This window comes from Anarhichas minor, unplaced genomic scaffold (assembly GCF_050575085.1).
Source record: "Anarhichas minor isolate MPS153535 unplaced genomic scaffold, ASM5057508v1 ptg000014l, whole genome shotgun sequence".
In the NCBI taxonomy this organism is placed as follows: domain Eukaryota; kingdom Metazoa; phylum Chordata; class Actinopteri; order Perciformes; family Anarhichadidae; genus Anarhichas; species Anarhichas minor.
Window position 1 is genome coordinate 12,263,094 of NW_027466460.1, and position 19,738 is coordinate 12,282,831.

The window sequence follows — 19,738 nt, forward strand, 5'->3', positions numbered from 1 at the left end:
ACTATAGGGCCGCACCACCGCATTCTTCTTCTTTGTCAAAACCTGGCGCCTACATTACCCACAATGCAACGCGATCGTCAACATTCGGGCGTGTTATGTGCTATGCTTATGTGGCCTTCAGCCTCAAGCAGAGATGAGGAGAATTTCTTTACAATTTTAAGTATTTATGATTAATGTTGTTAAATACAGAATTTCTCATGTGAAAATAACAAAAAATGTAAGCTGATCGAGAAAATACACCTTCAGGCCCTTCAAATCAATATTGAAAATTTGCATTGATCAATTATTAGACCAATTGTTTCATTAACAGCCGGATCATTGGATAAGTAGGTTAAGTCGCTCCAGTTTGATATGTGGTCAGTGGTACAGCGGCTGGACGTATTCTGGCGGAAATATTCCTACTCTGCCTCGACAGCGCCCCCTCCAGGCCAGTGAGCTCGAGCAGTCCAGCAGGTCGATGACGTCACCACGCAGGAAGTGGAGGTTGGCGGTCTGAGGGGGGGTGTAGTCGCAGAGCGCATGAGCCAAACGGGCCTTCTGCACAGAGACAGAGCAAAGACATGAGACAGGTGTGTGTTTGAAAAAAAAGCTGTTTATGAGGTGTAACAAAGCTTACCCCCGCAACTGGTTCAGGGAGACGACGGGAAGTCTCTCTCCCGGGGTGAGGAGGGTGAGAGTAGAGGCGGGCTGAGGGGAGGGACTCCTGAGAGCTGCTTTTATAAGGGTTGGGGTACGGGTTACGTTCCGGTTGGGACAGCAGGCGAGGGGACGCAGCAGGGTCTCTGAGGCAGACCACTTTCTCCACGGCGATACTGTGAGTCCTGTAGAAATCCACCAACCGGTTGAGGGAGCGAAACGACTCGTCCCAGATGCAGTACTGACCTCCGCCCTCCAGCACCCGGAAATGCTCCACCCTCTCACCGTAGCTGCAAAATAAGAGAGGTGAGAAAGGTAAAGGAGATAAAGTCAGGTATGCATGCTCCTCAATGCACCAACAGCCAGTGGGAAGGTGCAAGTTGTGTTATTCTTCATTCCTCGACTTGTTTCCTCGGTTAGGAATTCATGCTCAGACGTGATGTGCATACCTCCGTCTGTGTGGGAAATGGGAACTATGCATCACAGGAGGTTTCCTCTCAGTCTATAATCTCATATATCAACACACACACACACACACATTCTGACATTTTATAGATTCAAGCTAAATAATCAGCACTGATTATGCTTTTTATTTTCTCAAATAGATTTTTTAGATGTGATAAGAAATTCTCTAGCGCCCAAATCGATGTCTTCTGATGTCTTGTCCAAAACCCAAAGATATTCCGTTTACATATGATGTAAAGCATAATTGTTTCAGATCACTTTTATTTGCATTTATTTACACAACTATCTGTATTTCTATTTACACTATTTGTATTTCTATGTTTCTATTACTACATGTTTATTATAGCACTATTGTCTTGCATCTTGTTCTGTATCTGTTTTTGTGTCTTGTTGTTTGCACCTTATGTTCATTACTGTGTTTGGCACCATTGACCAGGGAAACACAATTATTTCCTCCATGTACTGTACTGTATATAAATGGATGACAATAAAGTCTCTCTTACCTTAAATATCAAACAATTACTCAATTTATCAAGAAAATCTGCAGATTAACCAATAATTTAAATAATCGTTAGTTGCGATCCTAATCTAGACATTTCTGGGATATATTTCACAAAATACACTGTTGTGTATCAGCTATAATCCATATTTCATCATATTGGTATTTTCTTCTCGAAAGAAAAGAACATAATAGTACTATCCACTATGAAAACTCAGTATTGTAAGATGAGGAGACATAATGAGCTGCAGCCTCGGCCAACACCTTTTTGCAGTTTCACACTTTGTCTTCTATGTTGATTGCTACTGTGCTGGTTTGTTGGGAGTAACTAATTAGACTTAAATATATCATCATTTTAAATGAAACATGCACGATGTAATATTACACTACTTCAGCTTGTCCCTCCCGTACACACCTGAAGATAATCACTTAATGACAATAAAAGGAAGGCGACACCACGACCAGGGTTAGTTTGCTGAGGTGCATCAGCCGGAGAAATGACTGAGGACTTGTAGTGAATACGTTGGTCAGCAGTGGTTTCTTCACAACAAGAAGGTCATGAGTTAGATCCCATCTTCCTTCTGCATCCGTTTCCTCCCACAGTCCAAAGAAACGCAGTTATGTTAGTTAGAGACTCTAAATTGCTTGTGTGTGTTTGGCTGTCTACTGCATCGTCACACTGATATACCACAATGTGTTTAAAATATACACACGTCATAATAATGTTCATGGTTTACAGTGGTATACAAGAAATCAAAGTTACAAAGTTACATAGTGTGGAACTGGGACACAGTTTCAAAAGCAGGTACAAAGGATGGATAGTTCAGAGGAAGTTCACATGCTTTCTATCTCACATGACACATTTCTGTGTCATGATGTCATAAAGAACTGCAGACGTGATGAGGATTGAAAGAATATCCTTTAATGAGTGGCTGCAGTTTACAACTATAAAACCACGTCTGTTATGACTCCTGTGAACTCTTCTTCAACATTATCACCCTCTGTTGATCTTTCTGAGGATTACACTCTGTGCATGAGTTTTGAGTATGTGTGCATAAATAAAGAAAACCTCTTATCTCCCATCCCTTGCAGGCAGACAGATGTTGTGCCTTAAAACATGTGTTAAACAATATGTGCACGGTTTGTAAGTGCATGTCTGTGGCACGTGTCGACTGCATAATTTACCTGTGTTTAATTCAAGACAGTGGTGTTACGCAATGCCCTGATTATTGAACACATTTAATTTACCCTCAATGATTAAATGTGTCCCACGTCACTTTGGTGACCCAAATTACATCTCCTCGCGCACACACACACACACACACACACACACACACACACACACACACACACACACACACACATACTGTCTGTGCAGCTGTTCTATTTTTAGTTTTCCTACAACATTTTTAAATAGTCTGACTCTCCCCTCCACCAGCCCTGACACACACTCAAACACACTTTGATGTTGTAACTTGCTAATGTACTCAATGTGACAAGCATCCAACTGCACAAATGACAAGAAGATGCTGCTGCCTGCATGTTTCATGCAACACTTCTGGTTGTACAGTATATTCTCTCGTTTCACTGTCCTTTTGAGATCAGACCCAGGGACAGATGCCCAGCCCTCTGGTCATTAACGACACACAATGGCGGTTGAAAGGGAAATCACAGCAGTGCAGCAGATTCAACACATGCAAATATAACTGCAGCACCCAAACATTTTAACATCCCAATGTGGGAACAGACAACAGGGGAACGTTGCGGCATGAGATTCGTCAGACTGTCTCTTGTGTTTGTGTGCGGTGCGTTCACTGACCTAACGGAGACAGAAAAGTCTCCAGGAGCTGATTCGCTCTCCCTCACCAGGAACACTCCAGGGTCCTGCCACTGAAGACGCTTCTCAGCCTCAAGTCTCGACACCCGTCCTGCAAACCACCTACAAACACACACAATCATGTCTCCTCTTGAGCCGATATATCACAGTATAGTCACGTTGAAAGCTGGCATAAGAATATTTTGGATGAAAAATCAGCTCAGTTATGTATCTCAGTGGTTCCCAACATGGGGGTCAGGACCCTAAATAAGGTCTCAGAATAAATGATGGGTCACAAGCATATATTTTCAGACTTTTCTCAGATTTTTGGCCTGTGATTTACTGAATACTTTCACCTCTTCAGGCCTCCAAATGTAACACTCCAAGCTGGAATTTACAAGTGGACTTAAAGTTTGGGAACCACTGATGGTAGTTAAAGCGATCCACATGTATAATATTATATTTGCAGGAAATAATGTCTGTTTTCTATCCTAAATTGATTTGCTGTATAAAATATGTGGACTCATTTTCTTTTTTTTACGGATAAGGAAGGAGGGAAATGTAGTTCTCTGGCACGTAGCCACGCTTCCCCTGGATCTCTGCTGTGACCCAGCAAGAATCATCCTCCATTTCTGTCACCTATAACACACATGCACAATTATTCTTTCCATGTAGACATGCAATCTTTTTGTTAACTTTCAAAAACCTCTAAATGTGTCAACCTAAACATTTACACACACACACACACTTACCTTGATAATGTCCCCTTTCTGAAAACTGATCTCGTCTGCTTCTGATGCTGCGAAGGAGAAGAGAGCCACCGCCTCCATCCTGATCAGTCGGCCACGGAAAACAGTTTCACTTCATGAATGAAGAGACTGAATACAGCTGTGCGATTAGAGCCCTGCAGGGCGATGACACTCTTTTACAGGATGAGACAATCAGTGCTTGTGTGTGTGTGTGTGGGCAGTCGCTAACATCCTGCTCATTAGTTAATGAGGAGAGTTTTCTCGGCGCGTGTGTCCCCCTGTTCCTCCATGTGACTGAGTTACATAGTGGGTGAACACGTGGAGGTGGTGACCGCCCTCTCCATCTCTCTATCTCCATCTCCGATGCCTACCTACTCACTTTAAACTCTGGGGCTTTAACGGATTATTTCCATGAGGGAAATCAGAGACAAGAGAGGCGGGGAAGGACTGAAAATAACCTCAAATAGACTGTGATGCCCTCAAGTGTTTATGATTATAACAAGTCTTTGTAAAGGTTAACCAAATGCTTCCAGCTGATTCACACGAGTTATCAGCTGACATGATGAGGCCTATATGTATGAAACAATGTTTCTCACCAACTACAGCAGCTAAGATAACTGGAATCCTGGAATTTAAATTGCATTATAAGATAAACAGTTCTCCATAAGAGTAATGGATTGTGTCTGGAGTTCAACTGAATGGGGAAAAAGTCTGATTCAAGAACAGGTGAATAATTCAAAATATGTCCACACAAATTTAGAGGCAGTAGTGGCTGCTTATTGGTCAGTGAGCTTTTGGACCAAAGAAATGACATTAATGTCACAAAGGGTTAGGGTTATTAAACTGCACGTGGTACAACAATGGATTTGTGGACAGGAGCAAAGATTAAACTGTTAATTAATGTGCAACTGACATTTTTGATTTGTAAGGCATGCAGTGGTGATAGGAGAAACAAAAGTGTAGAAATTCTTTGTTCGAAGTAAAAGTCCTTCATATATCAATATATATGTAAAGTACCAAAAGTAAAAGTATTATGCAAAATGGCAGATTTATTTGACGCATAAATGCATACATACATACATCACTTCAATGTTGCAACTTGGGGGCTAATTTTAAAAAAATTTAAGAATTATCTGAATCTGCCAATCAACTAAAGTTATCAAATAATTGTAGTAAAGTAAAAAGTACAATATCTCTAAAAATGTTGAGTAGACTTATAAAGTAGCATAGAATACAAATACTCAAGTAACACTTGTGTAAATGTACTTAGTTACATTTCACCACTGAGGACGTGCTGATCTGACAAAGTGTTGGCGAGTGAGGCCGAAGGAAATCAGCCTGGTGCCCTAATGGAGAGTAATGGATGAAATAAAGCAAACATTTAGATTTGGCTCTCAATCTTGGCAGCATGAGACCGGTTGGGTTGTAAGGTCTCAGTTTTAGGCCTGTGCAGAACTCTTATTGATGAGTTGTGACTGACCTCTGCTGGAGGTAAAGAAGAGTGCAACTGCATTCAATCAATGTATCTTAAAAAGCAATAGAGACGCATTACAACATGAAAAAAACAACAAAGATCAATAACTTCCTGCTTGGTATTTAATGAATTTACAATATTGAATGGGTTACAAAAGGAGAATGAACTGTTCATCGCATAAATTTTTGTGAAGTCAAAAATCACAAAGTGAAACATTGAAATTGATCTCAGGTCTCTGTAGCAACAGTACACATGTATAAATCAGGTAAACTCATCTTTTACTTAAGTAGCTAAAATATCACAAAAGTACCCTGAGTTGAGACTGCGTTGTTCATCACTGATAACAAACCACGATAAGGCCGAGTGTGTGTGTGTGTGTGTGTGTGTGTGCGTGTGTGTCAGTAGCAGTCCACTATGACCTCTTGCCCCGGCTGTGTGTCTGGATGAGTGTGAGCGGCACTCGTGGTCAGTATGTCCTGCAGCAGAGAGAGGGGGGAGTTGTGGATGTGGTCGCTGCTTTGAGTGAGGACGTCCAGCCTCTCGTCCAGACCCAGAGACCTCAACGCCTCACACACACTCACACTCCCACCGTCACCTCTCTCTGCTGCGATGTCACTCCTCTTCATCCCCAGTGTCTTTCTGATCTCCTGCCCCCAGCCCGAGCCAGGCAGTTCACAGGATACCGCTGCCACGGCAGCAGTAGCATCTGGGCAGACTGCGTCTCTGAGTGTCATCAGCAGTCGACAGGCCTTCAGACCCACAGGTCTGTCGCAGTCAACCAGACCGCTCAACAGCGCCGAGATGACTCCCAGCTTGACCACGCCGGCCAATGCTGACTCCGCACCCTCTGTGCGCGTGTGAAGAGTGTAGGTCTGTTCAGAGACGACACCATACGGGTGCTGCAGGGCACGAGGTGCGTCTGAACCCTTCCTGTAACCCCGGTGGCCTGAAAAGGCTTCGTCCAGCACCAGCTCGGCCAGCTCCAGCGTGTGAACTTTCACCTCCCAGTCCAGATCGGCGCTGCCCTGTGAGAGGACGGAGCACACGGACTGCTTCAGGAGCGAGGCGGAGGAGGCGGATGGCGATGCAGACGAGGAGCGAGAAGAGAACCAGGAGATGAAGTATTGTACGACAGCCCTCCTGGGGAATCCCTCTGTGTCCTGGGAGAGGATCTCAAGCAGCCGGCTCACTATTTCAGTCTGGAAGGACACGGAGGTTCATCAATAAAAGTCAAGTTCACTTCTAAACACATTGTTCCTCCAGTTTGTATTTCTCTCTTTATCTTTAGAGGCCCTGAACAACAACACGGGTTAGTAGGTTTATTTTGACTGTAAATATACAAAATAATAAAGAAGACAGAAAGAGAAAATAATAACGTTACAAAATTGATAAATAAAAAAATACAAATACACAAATATACGGTCAAACAATTATACAATTTAACTGTAAGAGCGAAGTCTTCCCTCTTCCTCTCTTCCCTCTCTGATCGGGGAAGGTTAGAAAATATTCTGCCACCAATTGATTGCTTATTAATTTTTTCTGTGATCGGGATGTACACAGGTTAATGCAAAGTATGAGAAACCTACCAAATACAAGTTAAAACAGGTGGCCAGAGGCTCAAGTAGGGGTGGTAATTGATAGGATTTTATTGATACCAATGCCATTATCAATTCTGCTTATTGGACCGATTCCCTTGTTGATTCCTGATCAATTTAAATCTACCCAGGTTTTCAGCATCAACGCGGCTGTTTTAACATCCGAGACTGAACACATAGTACTATGTCTGTCTAATAACATTTGAACGGGTTAAAATAAATTACAATAATTTTACAGAAATGACAAGTAACACTTTCTTTGTGAAATGAAGCCACAATTTGGACCGTCTCTACCTCTCCACCAAGTTTCCTGAAGTGTGGACGCAGATTAGAAATACCATGACGAATTCAACGTATGACAACCCAGTATGTGTGGAAAGTTGGACTCAACCAAAACATATTAAATACTGTAACGTGGTCCGAAATGTTGATCCTAGCAGCTTATGTTCAATTATCCAAAAATCCACGATAACTGGCATCTGATGTACTGTCTTACACCACAGCAAGTCTAGTCTGTTTTTTCAGATTGAAAGTAAAACAATGTCTGCCTACCTCCTCCTCACTGAGTGCTGTCCCCTGCTGCCAGCCGTGTGTCAGTGACTTTGCCAGTGCAGAGATGGCGCTGGCTCTCACGTAGCTCTCCGTATCCTGGAGTGCCTCCTTCAGGAGAGGAGTGGTACAGCAGCCGCCCAGCAGCACGTGGGACGCGTCGCACAGCTCCTCGGCTGTTGACACGGAGACACGCACACCTGCCAGGTGTCCCAGAAACTCCACCGTCGAGTCTCTCACCTCCCAGTGCATGTCACACGCGCGCTTCTTCACTATCTCCACGAGGTCTAACATACACATACATTTACCTTCAGGGACACATTACTGTGTGTCATAGCCACAAGTGTTTATAGGCTGCTGGTGAACTTTACCTCGTCTGAGCTGGTCTGTTGCAAAGGACAGGTCTGTGGACACACTCGTCCATTTTACTACGGCCTGGAAGGACTTGTGGAGTACCTTAGAAACACAGACAGCCACTTCAATGATAGAAACCAACAATGACTTACAGCTTAAGCTTATAACCCTCATAAATAGACTCATTGTGACTTTAAATATGGACGAGTCAATGTGGGTGAGACGCTCATGTAACCACACAAACAGTCACAAAGTCAAAGCATACGCGCCCGTCTACCCGTCCTTTACTGAGACGTTAATATCTGAGGTGACACATACATATAGTACACCTGTGTGTATTAGTTATATAAGGCCACAACTAACAATTATTTGAATCATCGATTAACCAACTGATTAATTTCTTGATGAATGGTTCTTGTCTAACCATCCCAATTTCTGAGAACCCAACGTACTCGTTTTGTCCGACCAAAACTAAAATAAACTAAAGGTATATACATTTTTTTTCAACGATATAAAAACCGGCAAAACAACCAATTCATACATTTTAGATGCTGGAACCAGTGAATGTTTGGAATTTCTCCTGGTCACTTCATCTTATACAGTATCTATAGTCAACTCTACTGTCACAGTGACAGCTAAGCAAACTGATGATGTGACTGAAAGCTGCAGAAAAGGCTAGTAAGTGGACCTTTAGTTGAGATTATTATGTCATACTACTCACCTTTGTCCACTGGCCAAGTGGCTTGTGAATGTTAAAAATTGTACCAGACACTCAATAGATTAACATTGTTTGTTTGTCTACCAGCAACATGCATATTTTAGCAGCATTTGGCCGGTGGATAGTGCTTATTTTGAACCCCGATACCACGGTTCCACTCTCAAATACATTGCTTCTATACATGACAGCATGTACACATCAGTATGGAAAAGAAACATCTGCTTACATTGTGTAGAGTAGATGTTTAAAATTACAATAAAGGTTATTTAACTGAAATATTACGTCTTGTTCTTAAAGCTACAAGATTTTATTTTTTAAATACCTTTTAACAGGTTAAGATTAAGACATCATCGGTGAGTGACGGTGTCTTCTTCTAAGTCACTGCTCCCCAGCAGAGGTTGAAAGTTGAAATAAAAACAGAAACACAACTTACAGTGGGATCCGAATCAGGATTGTCCAGATATTGCATCAGAACCGTGAACACTTCACTGATCTTCTCCTTCGCTCCTGAAACACACAAGATGGAGGACACATGCTAGATGTTTCAACCTGAAAAACACTTTTTCACACACACACACACACACACACAACACATAATGTTCACACACTGCAGCATTTATTTTTGTGTCAGTGCATGATGATATTTTATCTGACTTTCTTCTATTCTGTTTTATTAGATATAATTACGTTTAGAGAGATTGGGGCTCTTAGTACCGAGCAAATAACTTAAGATCTTCTTTATTTTTCTGCTGCATGTTTGCAATAAATATTTGAGGCGTTTGATTAAATTGTAGTTTTAATTTAATGTCATATTGTCATATGTTATATTGCCATGTTCAGCCATGTTCTTTCCAATAAAGTTTTCCTTCAGGCTCAAGTAAAAGTGGTTAGCAAAAGAAAAGAGAACATTATTTCTGTCAGGATCGTCCCACATAAACACACAGTGTTACCTGGGCTGCTGTTGAGAGCCGTCAGAGCCTCGAGGGCACATTTCTGAACTTTGCCACTGCCGATTACGTTCCTGCAAACCTCACTGCAACCGGTGGACGAGGAGGAGGAGGAGGAGGAGGAGACGCCGCTGCAGATCCTTAACAGTGACAGAACTGCAGTGACGATTAAATCTGGAGGACAGGGGAGGACGCCGGAAGGCTGGGAGGACAAAGAGAGAGAGAGGCAGTGATGTTAGTCTGCTGCTGCACATAAAGAATACAGTCCAGCTCCTCTGGTTGTCTTTGCAGCCTCACCGAGAGTGTGATCCGTGGTGTGTTTGTCAGACAGACACAGATGATGGAGATGCAGGAGGTTTTACACTTCAGCTGCTCTACCACTGAAGACTGATGCTCGTCTGCTGTAGGAACAAAAGTACATCAACTTCTAAAAGGTGCTAAACATGCTTTATAATTCTTTATTTCTGTGTGTATCTGTGTGTTTTACCAGTGGTGTTTGTGCCCAGTAGAGTTTGACCAGTTACAACATGGAGGGGTAGCAGAAGTATTCTCACGGCCCGGGTTGTGTGGACAATATCACTGCTCAGAAACACAGAAGAAGAAAACAGCACCCACGGGTAAATTAATCCATGTTTTCTACTACTTGAACCACCTGATGTCAGAAGGCTGAGGTTGTACTGAAGACACATTCTCTATGCGAGCGTGAAGTCGTGCTGTGAACTGATGCTTACTGATGACCTCGGCGAAGAAAAGCAGCTGCAGCATGAATGAGGTCAGCGGGTTTGTTAACGTTCAACATGGCCGACAGAAGACGGCCGACGCGTTGGTCTGGGACACGTTCATCAGCGCCGGAGCTGCTGCAGACAGACAGGGACGCCGTTTATCACTGAATCCGCTCATACACACAAAAGGGTTTCACTTGATCAATTCAGCTCTACACTAGTACTACTACTACTACTTGTCCCATGTTGCACTGTGTTTGTGTTCATATGAGAGAGACGGTCTACCTGCATGCAGCCAGAATGACGTCCATCAGAGGCAACGTGAGCTGACTGCAGCCTGCCGTCACCAGTTCCTCCAGAGAGTCCGCGACTGTGTGGAGCAGCTTGTCCCAGAGAGGAGGCCCGGCCTGGGCCAGGAGCAGGGCCAGCAGTTTGAGGATCTGCAGACTCTGACGGAGCTTTGTGTATTTTTTGGGAACCAGTGACACCTTGAGGTACTCTGAGATCGCCGTGACAGCAGCAGTGTACTCTGCGCTGGTATGCGTCCTCCCGTCGTCGTCTTCTTCTTCTTCTTTCTTATCTAAGCCGTTACATCCCAGAGACGAGACCGGCTGAAAGAAGAGCAGGATGTGGGCGAGCATTTGATTGGCAGCTGAGGCTACGAACAGACTCGTGTCTGTCTGGAGTTGAAGGAGCGGGTCAATGAAATCTGTGAGGAAAATAGATTATATGAATTAAATATTGCCTCCCTCCCTCTTTTATAATATACAACATATTAGCAGAGATGGTCTCACTTCCTACATGAAAAGTCACCTGATTGCACAAAGAAACCGAGAGCCTTTGGGTGATGCAGCATGCTCCGTAAGCCCTGGATCCAGCCGATCCGTAGACAGGGATCCTCCCAGAGTCCAGCTTCTTGCCAGTGCTGAAGGCGGAAGACCTGGTTCAGAACCGAGCGTTCCTGCAGGCGGGAACATCACCAAAGTCAGAATTTGTTTTAACAGTTGTGGTAAAAAAAAAAAGGTACAAGGTGTCATTAACTCCACCTGAAGCTTTTTGAAGCCGTCCTCGGTGGCAGCCATTAAGCCGGTGAGTCTGAGGGTGAAGGAGAGGACACCGGGGTCTGAAGCCGTGTTGTGAACCACAGTGGATGTGAATTCAAGCAGGCATGGACAGGCCTCCAGCAGAGATCCGCCTTCATGAGGAGAAAAGGTGGACATGAGACAGTGGCACAGATCTAACATCCATCTATCCATCCTCGGCTGGAATAACTCAAGGCAGATCCCCCCCTGTTCTCCGCACTCTTTGTGCATTTTCTATGTATCACTTTGCCTTTGGCAGACTTCAAACAGCAGCTTCACTCTAATAGATGCATTTATTTAGGAATATGCACCATGTAAGTATTATATCAAGATAAATAATAACAGCACACCATCCATGTGGCATATTTCACTCACCCACTCCCTACTGACTGACATTCATTCATTATGTTGTGTTAAATAAATGAGTTTATTATTTTGTATACCCGTTTATCTCCTCTTATTGTCCCAGTATTATAACTTGGCTGTGAACCTATTTTATGACATTTTTTAGACAGAATAATATAATAATCTGCAGATCAAAACAATTGTTACTTGCAGCCCTATTTTGGATTATATTGTGCTTTAGTGGTGACATTTTCCAGACAAGTAATCAAATAAATGACTACACATGAAATGCCAGACAGTGACTCAGCCTTATATCCTTGCAGTTACCTGGGTGTAACATATAGCAAAAGTAAAGCCCCTGAAAGCTCCACCTTGAGAGGAAGGAAACCAGAAAGAGAAGCAGGCAGGACTAAGGACAAGATAACGAAACTTTCCCACCAAGTTCGGTACTAACCAGCCTCGGTGAGCCCTGAGAACCAGTCCAACAGTTTCTCCAGGCTGGTGTCATCGGGCAGAGACCTCCCTGGGGCCGCCAGCACCTCACACACACCGGGCAGCAGCGACACACACTCTCTATCCATGGTGCTAACGTGTGTGAGTGTGTGCACGTGTGTGGATACAACTTTGCAGCTAAAAGTCACACTGAAGCATACATAGCTTATAGTTTAGCTAAACGTCCATCGCGCGTGGCTTCCCTCTTCTTTCAGTGTAAATGTGAGCGTTTACAACTCTACCCCCCCCCCCCTTGCAGTGCGTCCTTCCCTGTTGAACCAGTTCCGGTGTTACGTTTCCGTCACGTCGTCCATTTTCACAAAATCGCACATGGTGCCGCACCGGTCGAGGACCGTCAGCCTCTTAATTTTTGGGATTTTGCTCCGTAGTGGAGAGAAATCCGTCTCGTAGTACCTGATAAATGCAAGATACGGTGGATATGGTGGACGACCCCGAGTATGACGAGGAGGAGCCCTCGTTTAGCGACCCGGAGGACTTCGAGGATGACATCGAAGATGAGGGTGAGCGCGAGCAGGAAACGCCGCTGCTTTCTGGCCTGTTGCTAACAGTTAGCCACCAGCCGTGATATATGTACTACAAATGCTACAATGAGAGTTAGCTTGTCACTCCGACTACTGGACTATAATGTTTAAACATTGAGATGTTATTACCAGGTTATAAAACATATAACGGTACATCGCCATTTTCCTTAACCCACTCTGTTTCATTTCACGGCCGTTGAAGCCTCACCCAGACCCCAGACGTTTCACTGTGGCCTTGTCTGTCATTTTGACAATTAAAGCAGTGGCGACGCTAACTAATGACACTCATTTTATTATAGCTGAATTAATATTTAAGGCCAAGACCATTACTGCGAACCTCCAGTCTGTGGATCGCATGAAGCAGCTGCTAACGATGCTAACTTTCACATCAGATAAACGTTGATGCTAACGCAGGGTGCACAATGCCCCTCATGTCTGCAGATAAAATGACACATCAGCAAATCGAGTGATTCCTTAGTGTATTCGTTCACAAAGTTTAAAATCAATGAAGTCGTATACAACAGCCATATACCATTGATATCCATTAAGGTAGGCTAAACATTAGAAACACCTCTCTAATTAAAGTGACACAATTCACAGCCCCCAATATAACAATACAGTTGGATTAACACCTCTCTAAAACATTAGATGCATTAGTTTAAGACGGGTGCACTTTACAAAAGATGCTGAGAACCTTTTTGTTGCATGTATCTTTTTTTCTCTTCCCTTCTATATATTAAAAGCGCTGATAATCATTCAAATAATCTAAGAAAATTAAGACCGTAGTCTCTCGCGGTTTGGATTGAGCGCTATTGGGGCTTGAAGTTGTGACTATCGCGCCAATCTTCCCAACCCCTCTTTCTCTTCAGAGTTCCTGGAGGACATCCTGAAGGATAAGCCCCAGGAGGCTGACGGCATAGACTCTGTGGTGGTGGTGGACAACGTCCCTCAGGTGGGCCCAGAGCGCTTGGAGAAACTCAAGAACGTCATACACAAGATTTTCTCCAAGTTTGGCAAGATCACCACTGAGTTCTATCCAGAGGCTGACGGCTTGACCAAAGGGTATGTGATCTGCTCTATACACTGTTATGGAAGTGTTCTTGCTTTAATGTGTGAAATTAAGATGTAAAATAAAACCCATATCTCATGCAGGTATATCTTCTTGGAGTATGGTGGTCCCTCCCAGGCCCTCGAGGCAGTAAAGAACGCAGATGGATACAAACTCGACAAACAACATACATTCAGAGTCAATCTCTTCACCGACTTTGACAAGTAAGTGCTCAGTGTCTGATAAGAGATGCAGCAAATGTGACAGCAGATGTGTGTGTGAGACAAGTAGAGTAATTCTGTTTGCTTATTTCCCCAGGTACATGAACATCAGTGATGAGTGGGAAACTCCTGAGAAGCAGCCGTTTAAAGATTTTGTGAGTATTTTATTTTCAACAAATACTTCTTTTTACTAATCATAAGTAGGTTATTATGTGGGCTTTTTGTATTTCTTAAATTTAGCAGAAATGGGAGGATTTGCTCCGGAGTAATCCTTTAAAATACGCAACTCAATATCAACAAATTAATATGCCAAAATGTCTGTCTGTTCAGGGAAATATGCGCCATTGGATCGAGGACACAGACTGTCGTGACCAGTACAGTGTGATCTACGAAGCTGGGGAGAGGACCGCCATTTTCGACAACGATGCTAAGGAGCCAATCGTATCTGAGGAGAGAGCAGTAAGTAGTTGGTCTCGCTTTGAACTGCTGCATTAATGGAGGTTGTAATGTAAATCAACAGTACTGGCTGGCTTGCAGACTAATGACATTTTTTTGTATCTTGATGCAGCGCTGGACTGAGACGTACGTGCGCTGGTCTCCTAAAGGCACCTACCTGGCCACCTTCCACCAACGTGGCATTGCATTGTGGGGCGGCGAGAAGTTCAAGCAGATCCAGAGGTTCAGCCATCAGGGCGTGTCCCTCATCGACTTCTCACCATGTGAGAGGTAATGAACGCTGCTGTTAAGCACTACTAGTTGACTCTTTCGTAGGATTAGGCTTCAAGCGTTAATGATGTGAGCTGATGCACCTTTTCAATAAATCAGGCATACAACATGGACCCAAATCTGATTGATCTGCCGATACCGCGCCAAATACTTTACTTTACCAAACTGATGAAATGCATATCTTGACACATTGAAATAACAGCTATAGAAAAGGAAACATGACGAGCTACTTGATCCAAATCCTGGAAGCCCTGGTTCAAAACTATTAAACTCATGCCCATAGTTTATTAACAATGACCGATGGATAATGTTCAATGAATAGTGCCGTATCTGATGTGTGGTTGTGCTGCCTTCCAGGTATGTGGTGACCTTCAGTCCCCTGATGGACACAAAGGAGGACCCACAGGCCATCATCATCTGGGACATTCTGACCGGACACAAGAAGAGAGGCTTCCACTGCGAGAGCTCTGCACACTGGCCCATATTCAAGTCAGTTTCTCCCTCTCATTGTCGAAAATCTAAATGACTTCAATGTTGCTTTCACGGCTGTCGCTCCTGCAATGATTTGAATGTAATATAACGGAGCATATTGGTTCCCAGGTGGAGCCACGATGGAAAGTTCTTTGCCAGGATGACCACAGACACGCTGAGCATCTACGAGGCTCCAGTAAGTACAAACAAAGACAACATATAGTTGTATTTGTGAAGTGTGCAGCTATAATTCTTTAATTTTTCTCCTCCTTTTAGTCAATGGGCTTGCTCGACAAGAAGAGTCTCAAGATTTCCGGGATCAAGTAAGAGATGATGCTTTTATGATGCGTTTCTGGTAATTGCTTTAAATTGGGGGAAATACTGACACTAATCTGTGCATTTTGTTCATCTTCAGGGACTTCTCATGGTCTCCTGGTGACAACATCATAGCATTCTGGGTACCCGAGGACAAGGATATCCCAGCCAGAGTGACTCTGATGCAGATACCTACGCGTCAGGAGATCCGCGTCCGCAACCTCTTCAATGTTGTCGACTGCAAACTGCACTGGCAGAGAAACGGAGACTACCTGTGTGTGAAAGTGGACAGGACTCCGAAAGGAACACCGGTAAAGAGAAAGAGGCGAAACAGCTGAGACCTCACTGTAAACCAAATAAAAATCACATGCTAATCTTATTTTTCAACCTTTTTCAGGGCGTCGTCACCAATTTTGAAATCTTCCGCATGAGAGAGAAGCAGGTTCCTGTCGATGTGGTGGAGATGAAGGGTAAGAACATAAAAATAACATTCAACGTATTCTTTTTTAAAAATTGTTTCCTGATGCATTGTTCGTTTTGTTTCTGTCTTTGCAGAAAGCATCATAGCGTTTGCATGGGAACCCAACGGCAGCAAGTTCGCTGTACTCCACGGAGAGTCTCCCAGAATCAACGTCTCCTTCTATCATGTCAAAAACAACGGCAAGATCGAGCTCACGAGTGAGTAGATCAGACCTGTGTGCTAACTGTCTTTCTGACTCTGGGTTGTACCGTCTAGGACGCACAGTAAACCTCCACTGACTGTGACACTTGATCCTTTTTTTCTTCAGAGATGTTTGACAAGCAGCAGGCCAACAGCATCTTCTGGAGCCCCCAGGGACAGTTTTTGGTGCTGGCTGGACTCAGGAGGTCAGTTGTGTGTGTGTGTGCGTGTGTGTTAGTGACAGCAACAAGAAGCCGCTGATGACAAAACTAAATAACTTTTCTGACACCTCGTATGAGAGCTAAGCTCCTCTGATTCTAACTCTGATCTGAGGCTCACAGTATTTTATATATATTTGTCAGTTTTGATGACGTCGTCGTGTGCGAGTGTATAACCTTCTCTTCTCCTGTCTGCGTTCAGTATGAATGGAGCTCTCGCCTTTGTGGACACGTCCGACTGCACCATGATGAACATAGCGGAGCACTACATGGCCTCTGATGTGGAGTGGGACCCAACCGGCCGCTACCTCGTCACCTCCGTCTCCTGGTGGAGCCACAAGGTGCGTGCTGCTAAGTGACGCCACAAATACTTGTCTTTTTCATTCCTGCCAGACCAATTCACTGTTGATGGGGGGGGGTGGACATCATAACAACATACTGAACTTGCATCCTTTTCCTCATTAAAGGTGGACAATGCGTACTGGCTGTGGACGTTCCAGGGCCGTCTTCTCCAGAAGAACAGCAAGGATCGCTTCTGTCAGCTGCTCTGGAGACCCAGACCTCCTACCCTGCTCGGCATAGAACAGATCAAGGTACCATTTCATCTTTATATGTACACATACTGTATCTGTGTGTGTGTGTGTGGAGCCAGTGATGACATACTAAATAACTTTTCTGACACCTCGTATGAGAGCTGCACTGCAGCTCCTGATTCTAACTCTGATCTGAGGCTCACATCTACAACGTCCTGTGTATTGGTGCAACGCCTACGTCATATTGTATTTGTCGTATTTTATGTAATTTACTGTCTTTCTACAGTAAATATCCATCTTCCTCTTGCAGATAATCAAGAAGGATCTCAAGAAATACTCAAAGATCTTTGAGCAGAAGGATCGTCTGAGCCAGTCCAAGGCTTCTAAGGTTTGACATGTTTATTTCTTTAACTGATCCAGGCTGGTCACTTCTATATCTTAACCTTTTTATCTAGTATCTAGAGTTGGTAGAGTCACAACTATCTGTATTGTCCCTCTTTAACTAGTTGATATGGTGGAAGAATTTAAGTGTGCTCAAGCACATCAAGTTCTGTTTCAGCCATCTTTGTCTCTCACGAGGAGATTTAAAGGCTCCTCAAAATCTCTTTGTTGCATAATTATAGCTTCCATACTAGAGACAAACGAATCATTTATCGATAAACGCTGCATGGTTACGACCCAGAGCATTGTTCTGTTTCATGATACTGAATGTTTTATGTGTTTGTGAGTAGGAGCTGGTAGACAAGCGCAGGACCATGATGGATGATTACCGTAGCTACAGGGAGACGGCACAGCAGACCCATCTGGATCAGAAGAGCAGCCGCCTCGAGCTCAGAGGAGGTGGGACCTTTCTCATGTTTTGTACCACCACCCACCCCCCCCCCCCCACCCCACCCCACCCCCGAGTCTGTTTCTGTAAGTAAGGAAATCACTGACATTTGTTCTCTGTCCTCCAGGAGTGGACTCTGATGAGCTGGACAGCAATGTGGAAGACTGGGAGGAGGAGACCATTGAGTTTTTTATCAACGAAGAAATCATTCCCCTTGGAGATCTGTAGTCCCCTACGCAGGTAAAATTAACGACCCAGTGACATGACAAATACATTTACCCAGTTTGAATCCTGTATCCCTGTGTTTGTTCATTTGCCATCCGTTATATGACAAATGTATGTCAAAAGAATCTGTCAGATCATTTTTTCAACCGTTTCAAATGTCTGTTGACTCATCCTGCATTTACAAAAATTCATCCAATCAAATAAGACTTTGGGCGACCAGCTAGCCACACCTGTCATATAGAACCGTTTGTGTATTGTAGGAGCTAACAGATCAATGTGGTGGAAAAGGTGTGTTTGGATTTTAGCGGGCAGAAGCTTTTTTTTTTTTTTCATTTCCAAAACACTCTGACTGAGGTGTAATTAATTCGAGGGAAACTTTGCCGATTTTCAACCGGCTCTGTTTTAATGCGGTGCTGGCGGTGCCGCAGTTCATGCAGATGAATGCTAATAATGAGTTCAACCTTTAAGACTGATGACCACTGTGGGCGTATGTTCCCCTCTGTCCCCGTTTATGTAGATAACAAACAGTTTAATTCTTAATCTGTATTCTCTCCCTCTCTCTCTCTTTCAGTCCATCCGTTGTTGTGTGGAAGGAGGAGAGAGGAACTGCGTCATTGATTGGAGGACGACGACCACGCTGTGAATTTTGGGGTTCAAGAACCGTAACATTCATATTTAGTGACATCATCAAAGCACGCCTTGCGGATCAACAGCCACATCCCTGGACAAGAGAGGATACTTTGTATTTAATATTTTCTCTTTGTCTCACACCATCTTTTTTTAATTTTTTTTTTCCTGTGGAACTTGGTATTTAGTAATACTGTCTCCTTTTTTTTTTCTATTCATCGATTGGAATAACTTGCTCTCTAACCTCAGCCCCGTCTCTCATCGGACCTTCTTTTTACAGGGGTTGTGTTATGAACTAGCCTCACCATGCAAGTGTGTTATCAGAGGGCCATACCAGTGGGGGGTGATGGTGTTGTGGCTAAACGAGCAGCCTTTGTTATAAATGTGCTGATGTGGCACTATAGTGGCCTGTATCCTCCTCCTTTCAGATTAGGCTTTCACACAGGGAGGGGGTGCGCAGTGGGAATAACTTTAAATAAACATTCAAACACAATGCTACCTGACTGTGTCTCACTGTTTGGTTCTTCATTGAAGAGGGCATCGTCTGTGCTCTCTTCCTGTTCAGCTTGAGTGACATGAACAACCATTTTGATGATAAGTTTAAGTCATTTATCAACCAAAAAAGAAACACGTACTCTGGTTCCAGCCTCCCATATGTGAGGATGTTTTAAATCACTTTCAATGAGTTATATTCAAGCTTTGGACTGTTGTTCGTACAAAACAAGCTATTTTAAGACATCACCTGCAGCTCCAGAAAGCTGATGGGCATTTAAAGACTAATTGATTAATCAAAGTACAGTCAACAGATCTCACTGATAGATGTGTATTAGTTCCACCCTGTGTACAGTTCTGAACACATCTATTGAGCATTCACTACAT

General features: G+C 43.6%; 3 protein-coding genes and 2 non-coding genes across 10 annotated transcripts; 3 read left to right on the top strand and 2 right to left on the bottom strand.

Annotated features, from left to right (window-relative positions):
• Positions 1–357: 357 nt before the first annotated feature.
• On the bottom strand, positions 358–4,246 carry LOC142950147 (GRB2-related adapter protein-like). Of its 4 annotated transcripts, none has more exons than XM_076092049.1 (5): positions 4,169–4,246; positions 3,958–4,055; positions 3,420–3,539; positions 771–926; positions 358–589 (listed from the first exon to the last, which is right to left on the bottom strand). In XM_076092049.1, the coding sequence occupies exons 1-5, from the start codon at positions 4,244–4,246 to the stop codon at positions 358–360; spliced, it is 684 nt and encodes a 227-aa protein (XP_075948164.1). The 4 variants fall into 4 exon arrangements, with proteins under 4 accessions (XP_075948164.1, XP_075948166.1, XP_075948165.1 ...); XM_076092051.1 differs by having other exon boundaries at positions 358–542; positions 766–926; XM_076092050.1 differs by having other exon boundaries at positions 358–533; positions 757–926.
• Positions 4,247–5,747: 1,501 nt separating this feature from the next.
• brat1 (BRCA1-associated ATM activator 1) lies at positions 5,748–12,681 on the bottom strand. Of its 3 annotated transcripts, none has more exons than XM_076091522.1 (12): positions 12,406–12,681; positions 11,571–11,719; positions 11,338–11,485; positions 10,810–11,233; positions 10,534–10,656; positions 10,290–10,381; positions 10,100–10,203; positions 9,806–10,004; positions 9,289–9,362; positions 8,155–8,239; positions 7,787–8,070; positions 5,748–6,838 (listed from the first exon to the last, which is right to left on the bottom strand). In XM_076091522.1, the coding sequence occupies exons 1-12, from the start codon at positions 12,530–12,532 to the stop codon at positions 6,038–6,040; spliced, it is 2,610 nt and encodes an 869-aa protein (XP_075947637.1). In that variant the 5' UTR covers positions 12,533–12,681; the 3' UTR covers positions 5,748–6,037. The 3 variants fall into 3 exon arrangements, with proteins under 3 accessions (XP_075947637.1, XP_075947638.1, XP_075947636.1); XM_076091523.1 differs by having other exon boundaries at positions 10,100–10,200; positions 10,534–10,659; XM_076091521.1 differs by having other exon boundaries at positions 10,534–10,659.
• A 60-nt stretch (positions 12,682–12,741) lies between these two features.
• Positions 12,742–19,352, top strand: eif3ba (eukaryotic translation initiation factor 3, subunit Ba). The gene is made up of 19 exons (XM_076091524.1): positions 12,742–12,964; positions 13,855–14,047; positions 14,138–14,257; positions 14,352–14,409; positions 14,585–14,713; positions 14,823–14,980; positions 15,338–15,469; positions 15,581–15,647; positions 15,728–15,774; positions 15,867–16,077; positions 16,164–16,236; positions 16,322–16,444; positions 16,555–16,633; positions 16,848–16,986; positions 17,113–17,238; positions 17,489–17,566; positions 17,910–18,018; positions 18,135–18,247; positions 18,804–19,352. Exons 1-18 carry the CDS (start codon positions 12,865–12,867, stop codon positions 18,233–18,235), a joined length of 2,043 nt encoding a protein of 680 aa, XP_075947639.1. The 5' UTR covers positions 12,742–12,864; the 3' UTR covers positions 18,236–18,247; positions 18,804–19,352.
• LOC142950161 (small nucleolar RNA SNORD60) lies at positions 16,680–16,764 on the top strand. The gene has a single exon (XR_012954131.1). It is a non-coding gene; the product is annotated as a small nucleolar RNA SNORD60 (small nucleolar RNA).
• On the top strand, positions 17,292–17,379 carry LOC142950163 (small nucleolar RNA SNORD60). Its single transcript, XR_012954133.1, has one exon. It is a non-coding gene; the product is annotated as a small nucleolar RNA SNORD60 (small nucleolar RNA).
• Positions 19,353–19,738: the final 386 nt, after the last annotated feature.

Coding starts and splice junctions, on each gene's coding strand:
- brat1 (XM_076091521.1), bottom strand. CDS start 12,532: ATGGATAGAGAGTGTGTGTCGCTGCTGCCCGGTGTGTGTGAGGTGCTG. Junction 9,363..9,805: donor GGCTCTCAACAGCAGCCCAG/GTAACACTGTGT, acceptor TGTGTGTTTCAG/GAGCGAAGGAGAAGATCAGT. Junction 8,071..8,154: donor AACAGACCAGCTCAGACGAG/GTAAAGTTCACC, acceptor TGTGTATGTTAG/ACCTCGTGGAGATAGTGAAG.
- eif3ba (XM_076091524.1), top strand. CDS start 12,865: ATGCAAGATACGGTGGATATGGTGGACGACCCCGAGTATGACGAGGAG. Junction 12,965..13,854: donor GGATGACATCGAAGATGAGG/GTGAGCGCGAGC, acceptor CTTTCTCTTCAG/AGTTCCTGGAGGACATCCTG. Junction 17,239..17,488: donor TCGGCATAGAACAGATCAAG/GTACCATTTCAT, acceptor TTCCTCTTGCAG/ATAATCAAGAAGGATCTCAA.
- LOC142950147 (XM_076092048.1), bottom strand. CDS start 4,246: ATGGAGGCGGTGGCTCTCTTCTCCTTCGCAGCATCAGAAGCAGACGAG. Junction 4,056..4,168: donor AGAAAGGGGACATTATCAAG/GTAAGTGTGTGT, acceptor TGTGTGTTATAG/GTGACAGAAATGGAGGATGA. Junction 927..3,419: donor GACTTTTCTGTCTCCGTTAG/GTCAGTGAACGC, acceptor CTTATTTTGCAG/CTACGGTGAGAGGGTGGAGC.